Here is a 20178-nt window from a genome sequence, read left to right on the forward strand (position 1 = left end):
CTAAATTATAGTGAAAACCCTATCAAACTCCGTTGGATAATTTAGAAGTACTAAGTGAACAAACAGACAGACTAGGATTTTATTTTATTCTATTTAGAGATGCATGTATTGTCACGATTAGGAATTTACTAAAAGTTTATCAGGAATCATCCTGTAATCCAGTTTTTAGTTCATTATGATCTGGGATGTTTCCGAATGTTCCCGACTTTTCCCGAACATTTTACAACTTTCCAGAATATTCCGGAATGTTCTGGACTTTTCTAGAAATTTCTAGAGGGCGAAACTTCCAGCCCTCATATCTTCAAAAGCACGCCCTTCAGGTAAAAACGGAAACCTTCTTCATGAATGGGGGATAGAGGGCTACCACACCATATAACTCCCTTGATCGTACCGGGAGTCGTTTCTGAGTTTTAGTGGCACGCACATTGTACACTTACTTTTATAATATATATTGATTTATTGAAGATGTCCACTGACTTGTCATAATTATTTCCTATAATATTATCGTAGTTAGTCCCAGAATAACTGCACTGAAAAAAAATCCCGACTTCTATTAATCTGGTATCGGTGGAAACTTATAAGTAAAAGTAACAGAATGGAATGCATAAAAATGATAAAAACAAGTACAAACTTTGGCGAAGATGCCCATACGGGACCTTCTGTCATATTTGTTGGATATATATAACAAATATACTAGTGGCGCCAGAGTGGTAGACCTGCAAACCTTGATAATCAATTAAGTAGCTGGATGTACAGCAACTATGAGATTGGTTAACACCAATTTTGTATGAAATAGTATTTTGCAGGAATCGGAAGATTTAATTTAGAGTTAATTACTTGTTTATGTTAACACTTCAAGCAGGCGACAACAATGGTCCCATCAGAGAAAATGGATTTTGTCTTAAACAGCTATATCTTTGAAAATAATACATATATTATATTTTATTGATTTTTTTACATAGTAAAAATATTGAAAAAACTAAAAAAACCCAAACTATAAAATTATTGTCTGAAATTAAAGTCTAATTTTGTAAGACAACCCCATAAACTGAAGTTAAAATCATTGTTGGGGCATTTAGTGAAAAAATGTAGATATTTTATTAAATTGCAAAAAAAATGTACATATTTTATTACATTACAAAAAAATGTACTTATTTTATTTTTTTAAATGTACATAATAATAATAATAATTGGATAATTTGTAGAGCGCCGTTTTTGTGAAAAATCACCTCAAGGGCGCTATACATATTTTATTACATTATGAAAATGTTCATATTTTATTAGTTAACAATTTTATTTTACATATTTTATTACATTATAAAAATTGTACATATTTTATTACATTTCAATTTTTTTTTACATATTTTATTACATTACAAAAATGTACATATTTTATTACATTACAAGAAAATGTTCATATTTTATTACATATTTAATAATGTAAAAAAAAAATGTACATATTTAATTACATTACAAAAAATGTACATATTTTATTGCATTACAAGAAAATGTTCATATTTTGTTACATTAAAAAAAAATTTACATATTTTATTACATTAAAAAAATAAATGTTTTCATTTTCGCACAAATCATTACAAAAAAAAATGTTTTCGTTTTTGCACAAATCATTACAAAAAAAATATATAACTTCGGCATCTCCGGTGCAATAAGTATAAGGATGGATTACCCGTTCTACGCGTTTAATATGGTTTCCTTTCTATAAAATATTTTTCCACACAAAAGACCAGAAGTTGAAGATGCGGAAGACTTGGTTCACATTTTTGAAATATATCTGTATGGAACCTTTACAAAGAGAAAGATATTAAATTATCGGACAGCAATCCCTTTCATGTAGAAATACAATTCAAGTAGGACCAGTGTAAAAGGTAGAACTACTCTTCCCGCCGGAAGTTTATTAATAAATAAACTAACAACTTATTTCATCACATAATATAGGGTTTTCCAATAAGAGGTGTTATTTTGAATAGCCCGCCATTTCGGTAGATGTTACTTTTGAAGCTGTCATTTTTTGACATTTGACAAGTAGAAACTACGCCATTAATAAAAATGGAACGATATGCGCTTCAACAACGCATTGAAATTATTAAAATTCACTTGAGTGAATCAAATGCAAATCATCTTAAGTGATGAGGCCCATTTTCACCTCGGTGGCTTCGTCAACAAGCAAAATTGTCGCATCTGGGGCTCGGAAAACCCAAGAGTTATTGTTGAAAAGCCTCTCTATCCTCGACGTGTGACTGTTTGGTGCGGTTTATTGTCCGGCGGAGTCATTGGACCTTACTTTTTCGCAAATGAGGCTGGAGCAACAGTTACGGTGAATGGATTGCGCTATCGAGAGATGATTAATGATTTTTTATGGCCGGAATTGGATTGTATTGATCTGGACAACGTTTACTTTCAACAAGACGGCGCTACGTGCCATACAAGCAACGAAACCATTGATCTTTTACGATTGAATATCAAAATAACACCTCTTATTGGAAAACCCTGTATAACTGTGAAATTACAAATTGTTGAGATCTAGGGAAAAAATTGTATAATTATGACAAAGATCAAAGGAATTTTTTGCATAAAGATTTGAAATTCCAATGAAATAGGCCATGAATCTCGCCTTTGCATCTTATTAATGACTTTATTCAGTTTTTATTGAATATAAATAATTAGAAGTTGGCAATCGATAGAAACAATTATTTAGGCTGAAATTAAATAATAATGAAAATATGGACACATTAAATGTGTGGATTATAAATTGTTTATCTATGGATCATACAATTTCCTGCAAAACAATAAGCAATTATAAATGTTTGTAAATGTTATCAACTAACAATTAAACAACCATAAATTCTTTGCACAAGCGTTTAAAAATAACTTGACCTGATGATATTATACGCATATTACTATAAATATATTATATAGAGTTGCAATGTTGATTGTGGTATTTGTTGAACCTTAACACAATGGCTTTACAATTTAACTGTTGATGGGAATATAAATAATGTTATATAATATTTTTATTAAAATAGTTAAAGTAAAACCATTTGTAGAAGAATTCCATCTGCCTGTAGCTTTTGAGGACTATATCATCTGTGTTTGGTAAATATTGTGGGGCTGATGGTAGTACATATATGTGGAGAGGGGAAGGAAGTATAGAAGATGAAGGTGTTGGAATAACCAGATAAGGTTTTTATATATTTATAAAAATAGTATTTATCTATCCTATGTAGTTTTCCCACAACAATATGTCATATGAGGCTTTCCTGCAAATGAATACAGTACTATGACTTTTGAGTGTGAAAAATTATGGCATTTGACATGGAACAATCAATTTATGCAAGTAACGAAATGACAAACTAGAATTATACATATTAAGATATATTATTTTATCCAAGAAAACATAAACTTTGTGGCTTGATATTATATAAATGAAAAATTTGTTACTTTGTTTTAAACCACTTTATTGAGTTATATAGTCAACCGGTTTCGGTTGCACTCAACCTTCTTCAGGACAATTAAAATATAAACTAAATTAAATGCAGAAGACAATTACCAGGTAAACAAAAGGAACTGTGAAAGCATGTATGAGAGGGAGAGAGCATCAAAGACAGGCTGGTGAAGGGGTAACCGGTCGACAAAAATACCCTTACCAAGCGAATAAAATATATTTTAGTTTGCTAGAACCTTTTTTAAAGGTTTAAAATACTATTAAATCGAGACAAATGCAGTGAGTTCCTTGCAAATCCGCTACGGATATCATTCTGTATTGATTATTATTAGCAATGATTCCATTCTGTATTGATTATTATTAGAAATAATTCCATTGTGTATTGATTATTATTAGCAATGATTCCATTCTGTATTGATTATTATTAGCAATGATTCCATTCTATATTGATTATTATTAGCAATGATTCCATTCTGTATTGATTATTTTTAGTAATGATTCCATTCTGTATTGATTATTATTAGCAATGATTCCATTCTGTATTGATTATTATTAGAAATAATTCCATTGTGTATTGATTATTATTAGCAATGATTCCATTCTGTATTGATTATTATTAAAAATAATTCCATTGTGTATCGATTATTATTAGCAATGATTCCATATTGTATTGATTATTATTAGCAATGATTCCATTCTGTATTGATTATTATTAGCAATGATTCCATTCTGTATTGATTATTATTAGCAATGATTCCATTCTATATTGATTATTTTTAGCAATGATTCCATTCTGTATTGTGATGTTTCCCCTGGGCGATACTGAGAGTAACAAGAGTCCACTGGTATTATATGTGTGTTGTGTTGTTGTATTGCAGACTGCAGATGGGCGACGAGCTGTCCAAGCGGCGGAAGTTCTTGTTCCTGACGTGGGTGGGGCCCGGAGTCTCAGTCATCAAGAGAGCCAAGATGTCCACAGACAAAGCCATGGTCAAAGACATTATCTCCGTGAGTACCATACATTCAAATCTTCATTATGCATTTATATTAACATTTTAAAAAGTCCCTCTTTCTTAAACCTTTAACACAGCTTACGTACTCAATGAGATTAGGAAAGTCGAACCCACTGTCACTGCGCCCTTTCTGTAATTTGTAAATAAATTAATCTAACAGTATACAGGCAACTCCCATTGTAATTTCACTATTTAATATGCGAAAATAAAATCTGCTAACGAGTTACTAGTACTTTTTACAATATTGCCGCTTAAAAACCTCAACTAAAAATCCCAAATCAGGTAAATAAAAGTTCAGGTTTCTATCCAAAATTGAATATTTTGTTAGATTCTTTTACAAATGTGTTATAATTTACCCACCTCGCTCATTTTTAGCGTCGCTACAAAACCCGATTTGAAGACGGTTCCGTTAACGATGAACATTCAGATCCAGCGCAGAAAAGTCCCACAGTGGATGGCACTGCAAAACGTTGCCTTGCTTTAGTGAACTTTACTCTTCTACGCAGAGTCTGGTTATTTCAATGTGCGCTCTTCGGCGGTCATGTTACGACCGATTTCGCAGTTTATTTAAAGCGTTCTCGAACCCTCCTTTTCAAATCGGAAACGGAATATACAAACAAATTTACAGATAGATGAAATTCGAAACAGTTGAGGTAAAACAGGAGTTTGCTTCTTTCAGTCAAAAAACATTAACTATACATTTTTTCAAATCTTCTCTTTTATAACATGTTTATATTCGGTTGTATCCTGTATATTGAGAAATTTTTCTTGAGCCTGCAAAGTGTAAACCTTTTTTTTTTTAATTTTAAAAACGATGGCAAACTTGTCACCTGCCGGATTTAGCTTTTGAAGGTGAATGATTTTTATCATTACAAGGAACCATTAAATATTGGATAGATAACATTTTACTTAATGTTTTATTATCTAGGAAAAGAACAGTTAATATTAGGTCATCCAATTCCCGACGATAAATGACTATTAAGTTCTTTTGAAAAAATGTGATTTTTTATCTTCTAAATGAGATCATTCTAATAATTGTAAAACTTTAATCTACATTAGTGCTTTGAGATAAAACATTAATTTTGCGGTGTTTCTGAAAAGTATAAGCCTTATCTGTGTTAAGTTTACTGCATTAGATCATTTAGAAAAATAGAAATTGATAACTGAAACTAGCTGACGTCTACCTGGCGTTGCTGGGAGTTATCCTTAGCAGATAGACTTAAATCACCACAGACTTTTCTGTAGGCCTTTTTAAGATATACAATTCCGTAGTACATTATTTTCATGTATCTCATAAGGTTTAGCCAGCGTTAGTAATGTAAATGCATGAAAATATTTTTTTAAGACTTGATTACAATGTATCGACTTTTATTTACTTTCTATAAATAAAATATGCATTTATTATATATATAAACCTTCCGGAAGAAATTCTCTAAATGATAATGAAAACCCTATCAAAATCCGTTGCGTAGTTTAGAAGAAATAAGCGCACAAAGAGACAGACGCGGATAGCGTGGTAGCGTAGCAGCGTAGCGGATGACGGCCGGCATAGTCCAGTGGTAACGCATTGGACTGCCATTCCGAAGGTCGCGGGTTCGAACCCGGCGTGCGCAAATAAATTCTATTTGATTAATTTGTGTTATTTCACAATTAATTAATTAAAATAATATATAGTATATTTGCGGCACGTTCCAGAGTGGAAGATACTACCAGTATCGCCCTGGTGTAAGACCACCATTCAGAATTGAAACGTTGCTCCAAATGGCTTTAGCCGTGTTTAGTGACTAGATCTGAATAGCCAGGTACTTCCCCACCTTCCTCTTTCCCTTCCCCACTTACCTTCAGCCTCACAACATCTCCCAATTGGGGATGCCATAGTCTCACTGGCTCCAGACGGGAGCAGTTGAGACTCTTGTGAGGTATTCACTATAAAAAAATTTTTAAAAAAAAAGCGACTTTATTTTATACTATTTTCTTAGAGATTTGTGTGCCTTTAAAGAAATGCTAAAACAAAACTTTTAATAATAATAATATTTGGATGAATTGTATAGTGCCGTTGTGCAAAATCAATTAATTTTAATAATTTAGACATTATGCAATGCAGGTATTGCTCTCAGGAAAACTGTCAGAATTGATTCTAAATATTACATTTGATTCTAGATAAATCTGCTGTTTTGAACATTTCTAAATGAAATACTTATAACTTTAAAGCAGACTCTTTCAGATTTTAATATTATAAATCAATTTATTAAATTATTGAATGAATGTCACTTACCAATGGTGTTTGTTTTTTTTTTTTTTTACATATTTAACTAGACAAGGTGTAACGATTTTAAATGTAATCATTCTAATAAGCCACGTTGAGGGCCATTGTAACTTTTTAGTTACAGAGTGAATAAATAAATATCAGCCAAAAAAATAACAAAGGTGAATTTAAGCTATTAAATGTAAGAATAAGGAGGATGATTATCTTAACCTCTCAGACAAAGACTTTTATCTACTATGTGTTCCTTTGAGAACTGTCAAAACGTGATAATTTTTGTGTTATTTACGAGTTTTGCTAAAAGCTTCATAACTCACGTTTTGGGAAACGTAGCCTCATTCTAAAAAATGTTTTGGAAAGATTATGAAATCCACTATCGCATTGTGTTGTAATACGTAAATATTTGCGTTTCTAAATATACATTTTATGACCGTCAAAAATATGTAAAAATCGCTTACAATTATTTCAAAGCTTTGAAAAATGTACCTTTTTCTGAGTATCATAAAGAAATAACACTTTATATATTGAAGAAATATAATTAAAAACTATTAGTCACCTCAAAATATTAACCGTTCAAACTAAAATATTATTAATAAATTATTTAGAAACGCAATAAATTATGAACGAACAAGATGACAGATTTAATCGGCTTAGATAATGCAACTCTACGTTCCATAGATATTCTTGAATACAGACGCGTAGCGTTATTCATTATCGATACTCTGTTTTTTAAATCATGGCAATCCGTATACTAGTGATGGAAATAAATCGATTTTTGTAAAATCTCGCGCGTTTACGTGAAAAGATGTTCTAATGTCTTGACCGCTATTATCATATTTACGTCTTTTGACGTTCTAATGTTCTGAGTGGTTAAGAAATATAATTTATTGTAAAACAATATAGCATGAGACTCAAATGATTAATTGAAATATAAATAATCTTAGGGTGCGACTAACCTTGAAGAAGCGTTAGTAGACCGGTCTTATTTTACGTAAAGACAATTAACATGGTGATTGATGATAAGTTATACTAAATTGTAGATAGTAAGATAATGAATTATAATTATAAATATCATTACGATTAATAATAAGGGCGCCAGTTCCATATATAAACGATAGAACGAAATTTATAAATTATAGTAAACCAATGTTGAAAATAGAAAGAGAAACTAAAGAATGAATATTGAATGCATAATGATAAACTAAAAACTTCCCGATTCCGTGTTGAACGCCATCCGCGAAGAGTCCTTTCTTCCCCTTACGTCTGATTGCTGGATCCGCCACCAGAATACTGAAGACGAGGCTCATCTCGTTCCGTCAGCCAACTCCGAACCTTGTCTAATAGTGTCGCCAGTTGTAGGACATCCACACCAAATGATAAAACTAAAACCTCCCGATTCCGTGTTAAACGCCATCCGCGAAGAGTCCTTTCTTCCCCGTACGTCTGATTGCTGGATCCGCCACCAGAATACTGAAGACGAGGCTCATCTCGTTCCGTCAGCCAACTCCGAACCTTGTCTAATAGTGTCGCCAGTTGTAGGACATCCACACCAAATGATAAAACTAAAACCTCCCGATTCCGTGTTGAACGCCATCCGCGAAGAGTCCTTTCTTCCCCTTACGTCTGATTGCTGGATCCGCCACCAGAATACTGAAGACGAAGCTCATCTCGTTCCGTCAGCCAACTCCGAACCTTGTCTAATAGTGTCGCCAGTTGTAGGACATCCACACCAAATGATAAAACTAAAACCTCCCGATTCCGTGTTGAACGCCATCCGCGAAGAGTCCTTTCTTCCCCGTACGTCTGATTGCTGGATCCGCCACCCGAATACTGAAGACGAAGCTCATCTCGTTCCGTCAGCCAACTCCGAACCTTGCCTAATAGTGTCGCCAGTTGTAGGACATCCACACCAAATGATAAAACTAACGGGTACTTAATTTATCCCGTTACAAAGGTTTTTCGTTTACCGAGTGGAGTGTCGATGGTGCTCCAGAGACGTTTTTTTCAAAAGGCTGAACTTGCCCATGATGCTCCGACGATCTGCACTAAAACCATCTGAGCTGGAATTTTATGTGAAATATTTGAGTTTCCAAAGAATAATTGAGAAATAAAGACATGGCTTAATTTTTTGAATGTCAAAATATTTTAATTTTTTAAAGTTATATTTTTGTGCGATATAAAGTGATACTGATGAAAAATTAAGCATGGAGCATTATTGAGGTTTTGTAAATTGCGGACTTTGAAAAGTTTCTTTTGAATGATTCCTGGATATTAATTTACTTTTTATATTGCGATGATGCAGTTACAATTAATAAACTTATCATTTCAATTCAACATACTATATATTTTTTAAATATCTCTGTATAAAAAATTGATATATTATTCTGCCATATTTTAATTTTTTTATGTGATTTTTTCACTATGTTAGGATGTATATTAGACATGAAATAGTACGTTTTGAAAACATATTTTTTTTAAAAGAGAAAGTTAGCTATTCTGGGGAAACGTGTTACGGTACAAACATGAAATATATTTTAATAATAAGATATATTGTCTGGTAATGGCTCCCCATATTTTCGTCAGACAATCGAGTATATTCTGTTCCAGCTCTCCACAGGATAATATAAACATTTATTTAAAAAAAAATTGCAAACCTTCAAATATTTCCAAATGCTAAGTACGGGCTGTTTCACAGAATTTGAACAATTCATCAAATATCAATGTCGATTTTCAAGTTCTGTAAAGGTTCTATTCAAGTTCTAGCGTTCATGGCAATTTTTTTAATGCAAACTGAAAGCATGGTGTTCTCATGGAGTAAGCAAGTTCAAGCCAATGATCATTAAAATAAGTTAATTGTGTTTGTTACTAAATTAATTTCTTTTTGTTTACTGTGAATAATATCATAAAAGATAAACAGGTTGAGTTGTGACAACATTGATTGATAACCTTATAATGTGACACAACGATGACAGTGAAATGTTAAATGAAGTAGGACGGATGTAAAAACAAAGTGTTTTCAGTTTATCAATGCAACAATGTTAATAATATTAATCATCTATGTACATAATATAATATGTACACTGATTCGACAATTAATTGAGCCCTTTTGTGGAAAAACAGCGTTATGTGAAAATGTGAGATATTGACTGTTTAATATTTCATTTGATTGAAAGTCAAATAAATTTATATTTAATGAGTATTTCTCAAAAAAAGTGTACATTTTGGAAAAATAAAGTGTGCCTACAAACAGTTCAAAAATTTCACATGTTTTTAATTAATCATACAAAAAAAATATGCACCATTTTGTAGAATAAATATTAGGCTTTAAAATATCGAAAAATAAACATTACAATCGTATTAATTCACAAATATTTTAATTTTTTAAAAAATATCGATTTTTACCTTCCATACAAAATAAAATTGCCACCCTACCCACCTCATTTGTTTATACTTCATAAAATGCGATAATAACGTTATAATATGTGATTTTTTGTATGTTTTAGGGTCTTGATTAAATGTAGTTTCTGTAAAAGGGTAATTTTCTATGGGGTTTCATAATAAATTAATAATTTATGCACAAAAAACAAAGTGAGACATCACCATTTACTTTTTAGTAACTACTCTTTAGTTACGTTTTATTAGTACTTCCACCGTAATTTTTTAACCCATTTGTAAAATTTAACATGGGAAACACTAGCCTCTTTCTGATTAATTGTTGGTCTGACTTCTCCGCCATAACATTAATTGTTAAAATCAGTAATAACGTGTTTCTTTAGTGGGACCACTATTTCGTAACAGAAAATATTTTAGCCTTTTTTCACAAAACGGTAAGTCTTTTTCTACTTATCTTTTTGTAACATGTGCGGTACGAACATTGCTAAGCTTACATATTAACACTTTTAAATTTTATCAAACCATTGACTTTTTATAACATAAATTCTTATTACAATTTCGTAACGTTTGTTATGAATTTCGTAACGTAACGAAAAAGTTCAATGTAAAGCTGAGTGTACACAGTTACAACGTGATTAAGAAAAGTAAGTATATTGTAAGTGTGTCTAGCATTTTTATGAAAGTCTTATGTAAGTTTAGTAATAATGTAATATATTATGCACAATGCACAAATATACATATGTATTTAGATATAATAGGAAAAAAATAAAATTTATTATACCATAGAGCAGATCTGTTGATGGCGCTGGAAAGTAGGTAGGTTGTAATACATAGGATGCTGGAAATTCCTGATGGTCAATGGCAGAACAGGTGTCGTCGGACTTGTATGTTTTATCATCGCGATTATATGGCATTATACATAATGACAAGTACTTGAAGATCAAGCTGAGCCGTCCAATACTGGTTTTATTTTAAATAAGCTTGAGGCACTCATACACACTATCCGTTCTACAGGCGATCTATACAATATTTATAAGTGCCTTAAGTTTTTTATAAAAGCTTATTTAAATATAAGTTTATTTTTATTTACTCTGATAAAACCATAACTACAGCATAATTTTTTTTAGGAATGCCCCCAAAAACCAATGCCAAAAGGCAAAACGCTTACAGAGAAAGACTGAAAAAGGAAAATACAAATAAATATGAGGAAATCCGAATTAAACATTTAACAAAAGTTATAGAAAATATCAAAAATAAAAAAAGAAATTCTTACAGAAGAAGAAAAAGAAGAGCTACGGGCAAAGTGGAGACAAGCCAATGATAAAAGAGCTGAAAGAAAGAAAAAGGCTAATCCTACGACACAAGACAATAATACATTTGAACGTAGAAAAAATAATAAAAAAATCCTAAAGGAAAGACTACAAAAGCTGACTGAAGAAAATACTCGATTAAAAAGTCGAAATAAGAATTTAAGACAGTGCTGTAATCGGATGAAAAGGCAAGTGAATATTCTGAAAATATTATTGCATAAACAAACTAAGACTAATAATGATGCTATTCCCATTGAAACTGGATTATATAATAAATCGAAGATGTTATAATAGTAAATAATAATGCCATAGAAAATAACGCTGATATTGAAAATATGAATAGTGAAAATGAAGATTCTAACAAAATCAAAGATAAACCATGTGGAGTGACTATCTTAAAAACGAAAAACTGGAAAATATACATACAAAAAAGAAAGTGGTTTGTAAGGGCCTTATCTCTAAATCTCTATCACTAAATGACTATATTCATGCGCCAAAGCAGAGTGATAAACCAAAGACTGAAAAACTGACCAAATTTGTCTCGGAAAGATTTCAATTATTATAAAGATGAGGAAGAAATTTATAAAACGCTAATGGATAGTGATTCAAACTAAATAATTGTATGTTATTAAATTTTTAATAGTTTAAACAGTGCCTGTTCTTTAATTTCTTAAGATTTGTTGTATATTGTGTTAGGTACTTCAATTTGGGAGCTGATAATTTGATTAAAAACATTTATTTATACTCCCTTGTTTTTTTTTAAACCCCTTTGGTTTAACAAAATACAAATATTTGGGTCGTGAGTTTATGTATGTTTGTAGTATGTACAATAAATAAAAAGTAAAGGATAATTACTTACATTTAAAAAAGACGACAACTAATTAAATTGAATAAATAATAAAAAAAGTAAAATAAAATTTGCCATTGTGTAAACAAGCCTTATGTTTACTATTTAGTTACGTCTTATGACTATTTCGTAACACTATTTCGTAACTACATTTTCGTTACGTACATTTATTTTGAGAAATACTCTAATAAGATATTTCAATATAAATTTATATATAATAAGATATATCAATATAAATTTATATGTAATAAGATAGTTGGATATATGGCGCATAATTTGAATGGATCTGCACAAAAACAGCTATATTTCGATAATGCTGTTTTTCTGCAGGAGGGCAGAAAGGAAAAGCAATGGAAATTGTATTGCATACACATATATGAAGTCTTTAATAGCATACATACGATCGAAGCCAGAGTTAAAGAAGCTGGGCTTACTGTACATGGCCCGCAGGTAGTACACAACTTCTAACCCTGTACAATTCGCACATGGTTGAGTTTGACAGCCACCTCCGGTCTGGAGCCCCAAAATACCTGAAAAAACCCTTGACTGTGTAGAAACTGGCGGTCTATTTGATAGGTTCCCTCCCCTATCTTAACAAACAGATTGCAATCTTTAGAGCACAGGCATCAGGTGGCAATGATATCCTTGTTCTACTGTTATTTCAATGAAAGATGCTTCGAGGTAATAGCATCTTTGATCCCTTCGTCAACGGTGCATAGTCACGGATAGTTTCTATAACTTTTTTCATTTCATTTCATTTTTATTAATTTAAATTTACACACAGTACAATATGATACAAGATATAATTAAAATATTTTGTGATTATTGATTATTGTACTTTATCAGGTCGAAATTATTGGTTCCTAACTAGGCAAATTGCCCGTTCCAAGAAACCAAAAAATATGTGAAAGTAAGTGTGTGATTTGTCTATGTCTATAATATATCTCATTAATGTTTTAATTTGTGATGTTTAATCGTTACAATCTTATGATAGAGTTGAACTTGAGCTGTTGTGTATGTTTAATTGTGTATGAGCAATAATTAGAATAATGGAAGATATATATAGTGTGTGATTATTATAGCTGTTGAACTCGTTATTGAGTTCAACAGCTCTGCTGTGAAACGATTTTCCCGCCCCTGTGTTTTATCCCTACCCTCTCTTCAAGATCTGTTCAATCATTCCTCTCCTTTAAAATAAATACCCTCCACACAGGGTGCCAAAAGATGACAGGCCCTGGGGGAAATAATTTTCCTCTAGACCTCCTCTTGTGTGGGGTTAATGCAAAATAAAAAAAACAACTTCAATAATTTGAAATGAGATTTATTCAGTTGCAAAATATCATAATAACAAAAAGATCATACACATATAAGATATTGGTACCTAAAATATAATTAATAATGATGAGATGAGTTTAAGAGGGTATTTTGCCATCCCCTTGATTGCTTATCCATGGGATAACGTATATTTTATTTTAGTTCATTAGGTAAACAAACATTTTATTGAAATTATTACACATTAAATAAATAAACATTAATACGCGCAATAGGTACAAAACTTGGCTAACTTATCCAATATATATTTTACATAGTTACCTTAAAAAATGTATAATATGCGCTTGTTCAATGAATGCTTTCATATAACATTGTAAGAACGTTAAGAAGATTGATACTGCCAACAGATCACAACAAGTGGGCAACACTAGATTGGGTTCTTCTTTAATTTATCAGCCGGGGAATACCAGAACATCCTTTGGACAAAGGAGTTTTTCTTATAAAGCTTTATAATATGCTCGGTGTAAATATAAAAACTATAGGTTTGTTGAATCTATTAAAGAAAATGGTAACAAATTCCATCCTGGTCGAGAGTGGCTACGCTTGTTGGATTGCCCATATCGTGGCTTCTGTCATTGGAGTCATTGGAGCCCCATATTCGATGTGATCCATCTGTGTATGTGTTATGTGATGTACTTATTTGATTGAATATAATTGTAAAGCTGCTCATCTCGATACAAGAATTCCCTAGTGAGATGAGCAGCGAGGAAAAATATAAAATAAATAAATTGAAAATATGCATGAGCTATCAAGAGATTGGTGAATTACCTCCCAAGTTATATTATGTACTATTGAATGAACTAGATATAATCGTAAAATATGCATGAGCTATCAAGAGATTGGTGAATTACCTCCCAAGTAATATGTACTATTGAATGAACTAGATATAATCGTAAAGATATTTCCTGATGTTGAAACCAACTGTTTTGGCAATGGAAGTCACCAGGGGAGATGGAGCAATGCAACGGTATCTGGAAAACAAAACGAAAGAGTTTCAGAATTTCAGAACATTATTACATACTTGCTGACGTGTACCCAGTATTGCTCGACTTTTCTCTACTTTCTATAAATATAATATACATGTATTATACAGGGTTTTCCAATAAGAGGTGTTATTTTGAATAGCCCGCTATTTCGGTAGATGTTACTTTTGAAGCTGTCATTTTTTGACATTTGACAAGTACAAACTACGCCATTAATAAAAATGGAACAATACATGCTTCAACAACGCATTGAAATTATTAAAATTCACTTCAGTGAATCAAATGCAAATCATCTGATTCACTCACTGGTCGAGTGATGAGACCCATTTCCACCTCGGTGGCTTCGTCAACAAGCAAAATAAGGAAGTTGAGTGAAAAATATTTTGACTTATAAAAAATATGTTCATGTAGATCAAAAAATATCGATTCTAAATATATAAATATATTTCTATATTATTATTCTTAGAATTAGTTAAACGTTCTTGAAAAAGCATTCAATAGCAATGGACTGTATACGCTCCACGATTGGTCGAAAGAATTCTGACGTCACATGTGTCGTGACTTGTACGTACAACGGATCACCTATGGTGCATCTCTTTCTATTACATAAGAGATGGTCGGTTTAGATGAGAGAGGTGTATAGGCCAAACGTTTATTTGGGTTTGTCAAATATATGTACGTATTTGTTGTTATTATTATATTTTTTTTTTTTTTTTTTTTTTTATTGTTGATACATTTTTTTTTACAATATTCCATATTTCAATTTAGTAATGTTGGCCTCACTGGGTTGTTTACCCGTGCTGAGGCCCCCATTTTATAATTTAAGAATTTATACATTTAAAAAAAATAAAAGAAAAACAACATTAAAATATATGAAATGGATTTCTAAAGATACATATTCGTATCGTGCTTTATAATAATATGTTGTTTATTGCATAACTTAGAAGTTTTTATTATTATACATGTCACATAGCATGTGATACACTTCAGGCCGCCGGCCGCCCAGAAAAGTCTCACAGTGAACTGGGCTGTAAACCATTATTTTTTTTTATTTTTTTATTTTTTATTACAAGATAATACATTACAAAATGATAACAAAGTAATAATGTATTATTCCCAATGAGTTTATAAAACTCATTTCGGGAAAGACAACATTAGAAAGGACAAGGCAAATAAATAAAATACATTAAAATAAATACATTCAAATAAATAAACGCAGATGTTATTATGGAGTACCAGAGAGAGATTGTGTTAGTCATCAATGAAACTGCTAAGGAAATATCTTTTAAGAGCTTTTGTCAATGTTTTTTTGTTAGTTGCCGGAAGTTTTAAATTACTAGGTAATGCGTTATATTGTTTATGTGCAATGTATTGTAAGGAGTTAATTCCAAATTTGGTCGTGTAAGTAGATGATGATAAATGTATTTGATTTTGTGATCGTGTTTTGTGCTGGTGTATGTCAGAATTAAAGACTGGTTTAGTGTTGATGTGTGAGGAGTGTTGAATTATTTGTAGAATGGCAGTTGTTATGTTATACTTTGGCAGGACTGTAAAAGGAAGTATTTGTGTCTGTGAGTATATATCTTTGGTTTACTTTTGGTCTTTACTTTTCTGCGCGGTGGTCCTGAATTCGCGCGGGGCACGTCAACAAATAGTGACGGAAATACCGTACCGGGAAGGGAAAAGCAAATATTCTAACTTAAAATATTAATTTAACTATGAAATCTTAATCAATTTTCTTTTTTTTTTTTAATAACATCAATTCTAATAGACGGTTAACATTGGTAAAAAAATTACTGGAATTCCTTGTTGAAGAATTAAAATTTTTTCCATACAAAATGCTTAAGCGACGTGGTTTTCACAGTTCGAATGACGTCACACCCACACCCCGCCTCTAACCACTCGGATTCCGCTCGTTTTGGCGGGCTTAATAAAATTTAAACTTTGAGAATTAATTTAATTATGAAAACAAACTTTAAAAGAAAAAAATATATATCAGTATTTAAGTTTGAATGCGAACATTGATAAAAAAAAATTAAAAAAATGGACTCAACTTCCTTATTGTCACATCTGGGGCTCGGAGAACCCAAGAGTTATTGTTGAAAAGCCTCTCTATCCTCAACGTGTGACTGTTTGGTGCGGTTTATGGTCCGGCAGAGTCATTGGACCTTACTTTTTCGAAAATGAGGCTGAAGCAACAGTTACGGTGAATGGATTGCGCTATAGAGAGATGATTAATGATTTTTTATGGCCGGAATTGGATGGTATCGAACCCTGTATATATCTTAAAGATGCTGTCAGAAAGTCAGAGAATCAGTGTGTGTTTCCGTTTCTCAATAAAATCCAAATAAATGGGATATTTCTGAATAATTCTGTAAACTATTTTTGATAGGTTTACTTTCAAATTTTGTTATTAACAATAAACACCTAATTTTTTTAAATATAAAATTTTTGAAATCAAACAGTTTTAAAAATGGTTGACCTTACGTTTTTTTTTTAACCTCTGAACTAAAATTATTTATAACAACAAAAAAACACATTTTATTATACAAATGAATTACAAGTATTACTGTCACCCCAATTTCTTGTTGTTTCGTACAAAAATAATTAGTTAAAAGTTTCATAAATTTTTCTCAAATTGCAGTCCAAACCTTTAGTTTCATAGAGATTTACATTTTTATTATTGTGGTTAACTTCTATATTTGAGTATAAAGCTTGGTGTTTTCTCTTTCTAACACCGCTTAATTCATATTTCTAACTATGAGGGTAAGGGAGAGACAACGATTTCTGTGAGATCATATAAGCCTTTCCCAAAACCGGACAAATTAGACTGAAGAATTAATACGAGATTATTCATGGCCTAGGATTGTTTGTCTTTCTATAAAAAAAAATAATGAACACTTTGTATTTACCACTATTTATCTAATAAAATGGTGGCACAAAATAATTTAGCGCTTATTAAAGCTGTGAAATATCTTTGAACACAGGAATGCTGTGAAAGAGAAACAGTTAATTAGGTGCTTGACTAATCACATAATGGTATTTAAAGCGACAAGTATTAACAAATAGATCTATAATCAGACTAAAAACACTAATCCAGCGTTACTTTGACACACCAATCGCACTCGGCCAGCTTTATTGAAATTCCAATCTTTTTTTTTTTAAAAAGAAAGACAAATATTGCCGGGTTACGAATAACCTAACAGTATTTGAAAATCTTCTACTACCACCACAGTAAGTGGAAAATGTTGTTTGTGTTGTGATGGAGGACTTAGCCAGCCGATGAATTGAACACACTATGCCTGGGACCCAAACGCGATGTCTAAGTTTCTAAACTCGGAGGCCCATCTTACACAGAGATATTTACAAGCTACGTGACTGCGATTCAATCACAAGTCGCCTACTGATGTGTTTCTGTACACAGTGCTACCCCAATTATACTAAATTTTGTTCGTGTGCAGCTGTGGAGTTAATACGATGTGAAGTGACTAGCGATGAAGTTATGTTCGTTTTTTGTTTGATCTAACTTGCCGGGCGCGCTAAGATGTATATATTATGTATTTGTGGCAATATATAACCTGGTGTGATCGTTGGAGCCGGTGAGCAGCCTCAATGTAACCAGGGCAGACACCTGACTCAGCAGGTTGGCTGTCAGGCTGGCCCGCTCTTCGAGGATTGAGTAGAAGATGGCCAGCAAGCGGTCCAGCGTGAAGAACTTGGGCCCCAGCTGCTCGTTTAACCTGTAATACATTTTCAAATAAACCGATTAATAGAATCCTTGCCTTGTTATGTATATCACATTCATTCCAAGAATGTTATCAAATGAAAACATGCGCTGGGTTGGCTAAACACAGAATGTAGAAGAGATTCTTACTTGTCGCTTAGTTTAGCCTTTGCATTGACCTGCTGCATCCGTTTCTTCTGCTTCCCGTGGTACTTCATAAACAGTCTCTTATCCTCTTTCACCGGGTTATAGCTGGCCAGGTAGGCCGCTATCAGCAGGAACTTGGCGTAGAATGGCAACTCGAAACTCTGTGCCAGACTTCTGGCAGAATTCAATTCGTCGGCAACATTATCATTCCGAATTACGGCCACATCTTGCTTCGTTATTCCCAAACGTTCCATTCTTAATTCAATGTCTTTGCTTAACGGATCTTCAGATACTTTGACGTCGTAGTTTTTACTTGGCTGCACTCGCAAGTAAAGCATTTCAATGTTGGATTTCAACGCCGGGGCGATGTGACGCCACAGCTTTGTAACATCATCCGCTTTCACACTGCCGTCTAATATGGGTTCGCAGTATTTGACAAAGTTGATACGCGCCATGTGTCTGAGCTCCACAAGATCCCGACAGGACCGGTAGAATACACTCAAGAATGCATTGAGGTAGTTGGCAAACAGATCTACTCTTTGAATACTTGAACGGATATCTAAATCTGCCGCAGATTGACACAGCACGAAGTTAACGCAGTTCTGTTGGCTTAAAAAGATGATCTTGTACAACTCTTCTTTAGTGTATTGCGGAAAGAATATTTTAAACGGCTCGCGCAGCCCTGATTTTAAGTAATACTTTTCAAACACAATGTCCGATATTAAGATGGTGCAAATATTAAGATTGCAGAATTTTCTCATTCTTAAAAACGCAGGAAGAATATTTTGGTCCATATCTCTCAATCTTTCCGCTTTGTCTATTACGATGAACACGGGTTCGTAGCCATTTTCTGGAAAAATGTTATTCAGGTGAAGAACAAAATCTTTCATATTGTCACATCGATGAAGTGGAGAATATTTATTTTCTCTGTTGCAAACATGTCCTGACAATGCGTTCAGAATCGTTTCATACATGATTTTCTGCGAATAGCATTCGACGGCATTAAGAATTACGTGTTTGTAGTTGAGGTATTTGAGGGAGGCATTAATAGAAGCGCTTTTACCCGCGGCTGTATTGCCAAACACGTAAATGGTCGGAGGCATAGGTTCGTCCGCCTCGCCGATCAAATTGTACAATTGCGCCAGTTGGGATTCTCGACATGGCAGCCGTTTATGCATTTCTTCCAAAAAAGCTTCCATTTTAATGTGTACCCTTTTGATATAAATCGTTTATGTTGGTCTGACAGTTAAACAAATTATTGCCGGCACACTTCCCTCATTTAACGGCGATTGCGTATTGAGCACGCTTGTATTTAATGCATCGAAAATTATAAACAACACATTTGGCTACACGATAAAACAATTTCCATTACTTCATTAACAATTTAATGATTATAAATAAGTTCTTACGATAACTTTGCTAAGCCGGCGATATAAACTGTCATAACAAATTGAGCGGGAAGGCGCAGTGTTGCCAACAATGCCAACCGTCAAAAATGTGACCAGAATTCAAACGAATTTTCCCCCACATTTAGCTTTGGTGTATAAGTAAGCACCGACATTCTTACTTACGATGGCCACCATGAACGATCGAACTAAAATTATCCGTATTTTTACTAACTTTTATAGTTTTATTTGAAAAGAAAATAGTGCCGCATATTTCAATCCTGGATGGTTTGGTTTTAATTGAAATTTTTTCTCCAT

The 20178-nt window shown here is 32.6% G+C and overlaps 2 protein-coding genes across 2 annotated transcripts in view; one reads left to right on the plus strand and one right to left on the minus strand.

Moving 5' to 3' along the window:
* The window catches only part of LOC149410123 (coactosin-like protein), a 116842-nt gene that overhangs the window by 94819 nt on the left and 1845 nt on the right, over positions 1–20178 (plus strand). Inside the window, exon 4 of the mRNA XM_089649022.1 lies at positions 4342–4471. Coding sequence (XP_089505148.1) covers positions 4342–4471 — 130 coding nt within the window. The remainder of the gene's footprint in view (positions 1–4341; positions 4472–20178) is intronic.
* On the minus strand, positions 13655–20134 carry Orc5 (origin recognition complex subunit 5). The gene is made up of 3 exons (XM_089648545.1): positions 18479–20134; positions 18183–18344; positions 13655–14592 (listed from the first exon to the last, which is right to left on the minus strand). Exons 1-3 carry the CDS (start codon positions 19672–19674, stop codon positions 14502–14504), a joined length of 1449 nt encoding a protein of 482 aa, XP_089504671.1. The 5' UTR covers positions 19675–20134; the 3' UTR covers positions 13655–14501.

This window comes from Hesperophylax consimilis, chromosome 28 (assembly GCF_061612785.1).
Source record: "Hesperophylax consimilis isolate HC1 chromosome 28, BYU_Hcon_1.0, whole genome shotgun sequence".
Taxonomy (NCBI): domain Eukaryota; kingdom Metazoa; phylum Arthropoda; class Insecta; order Trichoptera; family Limnephilidae; genus Hesperophylax; species Hesperophylax consimilis.

Excerpts from the sequence above, each read along its gene's own strand:
- Orc5 (XM_089648545.1), bottom strand. The coding sequence starts at position 19,674 with ATGGAAGCTTTTTTGGAAGAAATGCATAAACGGCTGCCATGTCGAGAA. Across the intron at positions 18,345-18,478 it reads AAGGCTAAACTAAGCGACAA|GTTAAACGAGCAGCTGGGGC; the intron begins GTAAGAATCTCT and ends AATGTATTACAG. Across the intron at positions 14,593-18,182 it reads GGCTCCAACGATCACACCAG|ATACCGTTGCATTGCTCCAT; the intron begins GTTATATATTGC and ends TTTGTTTTCCAG.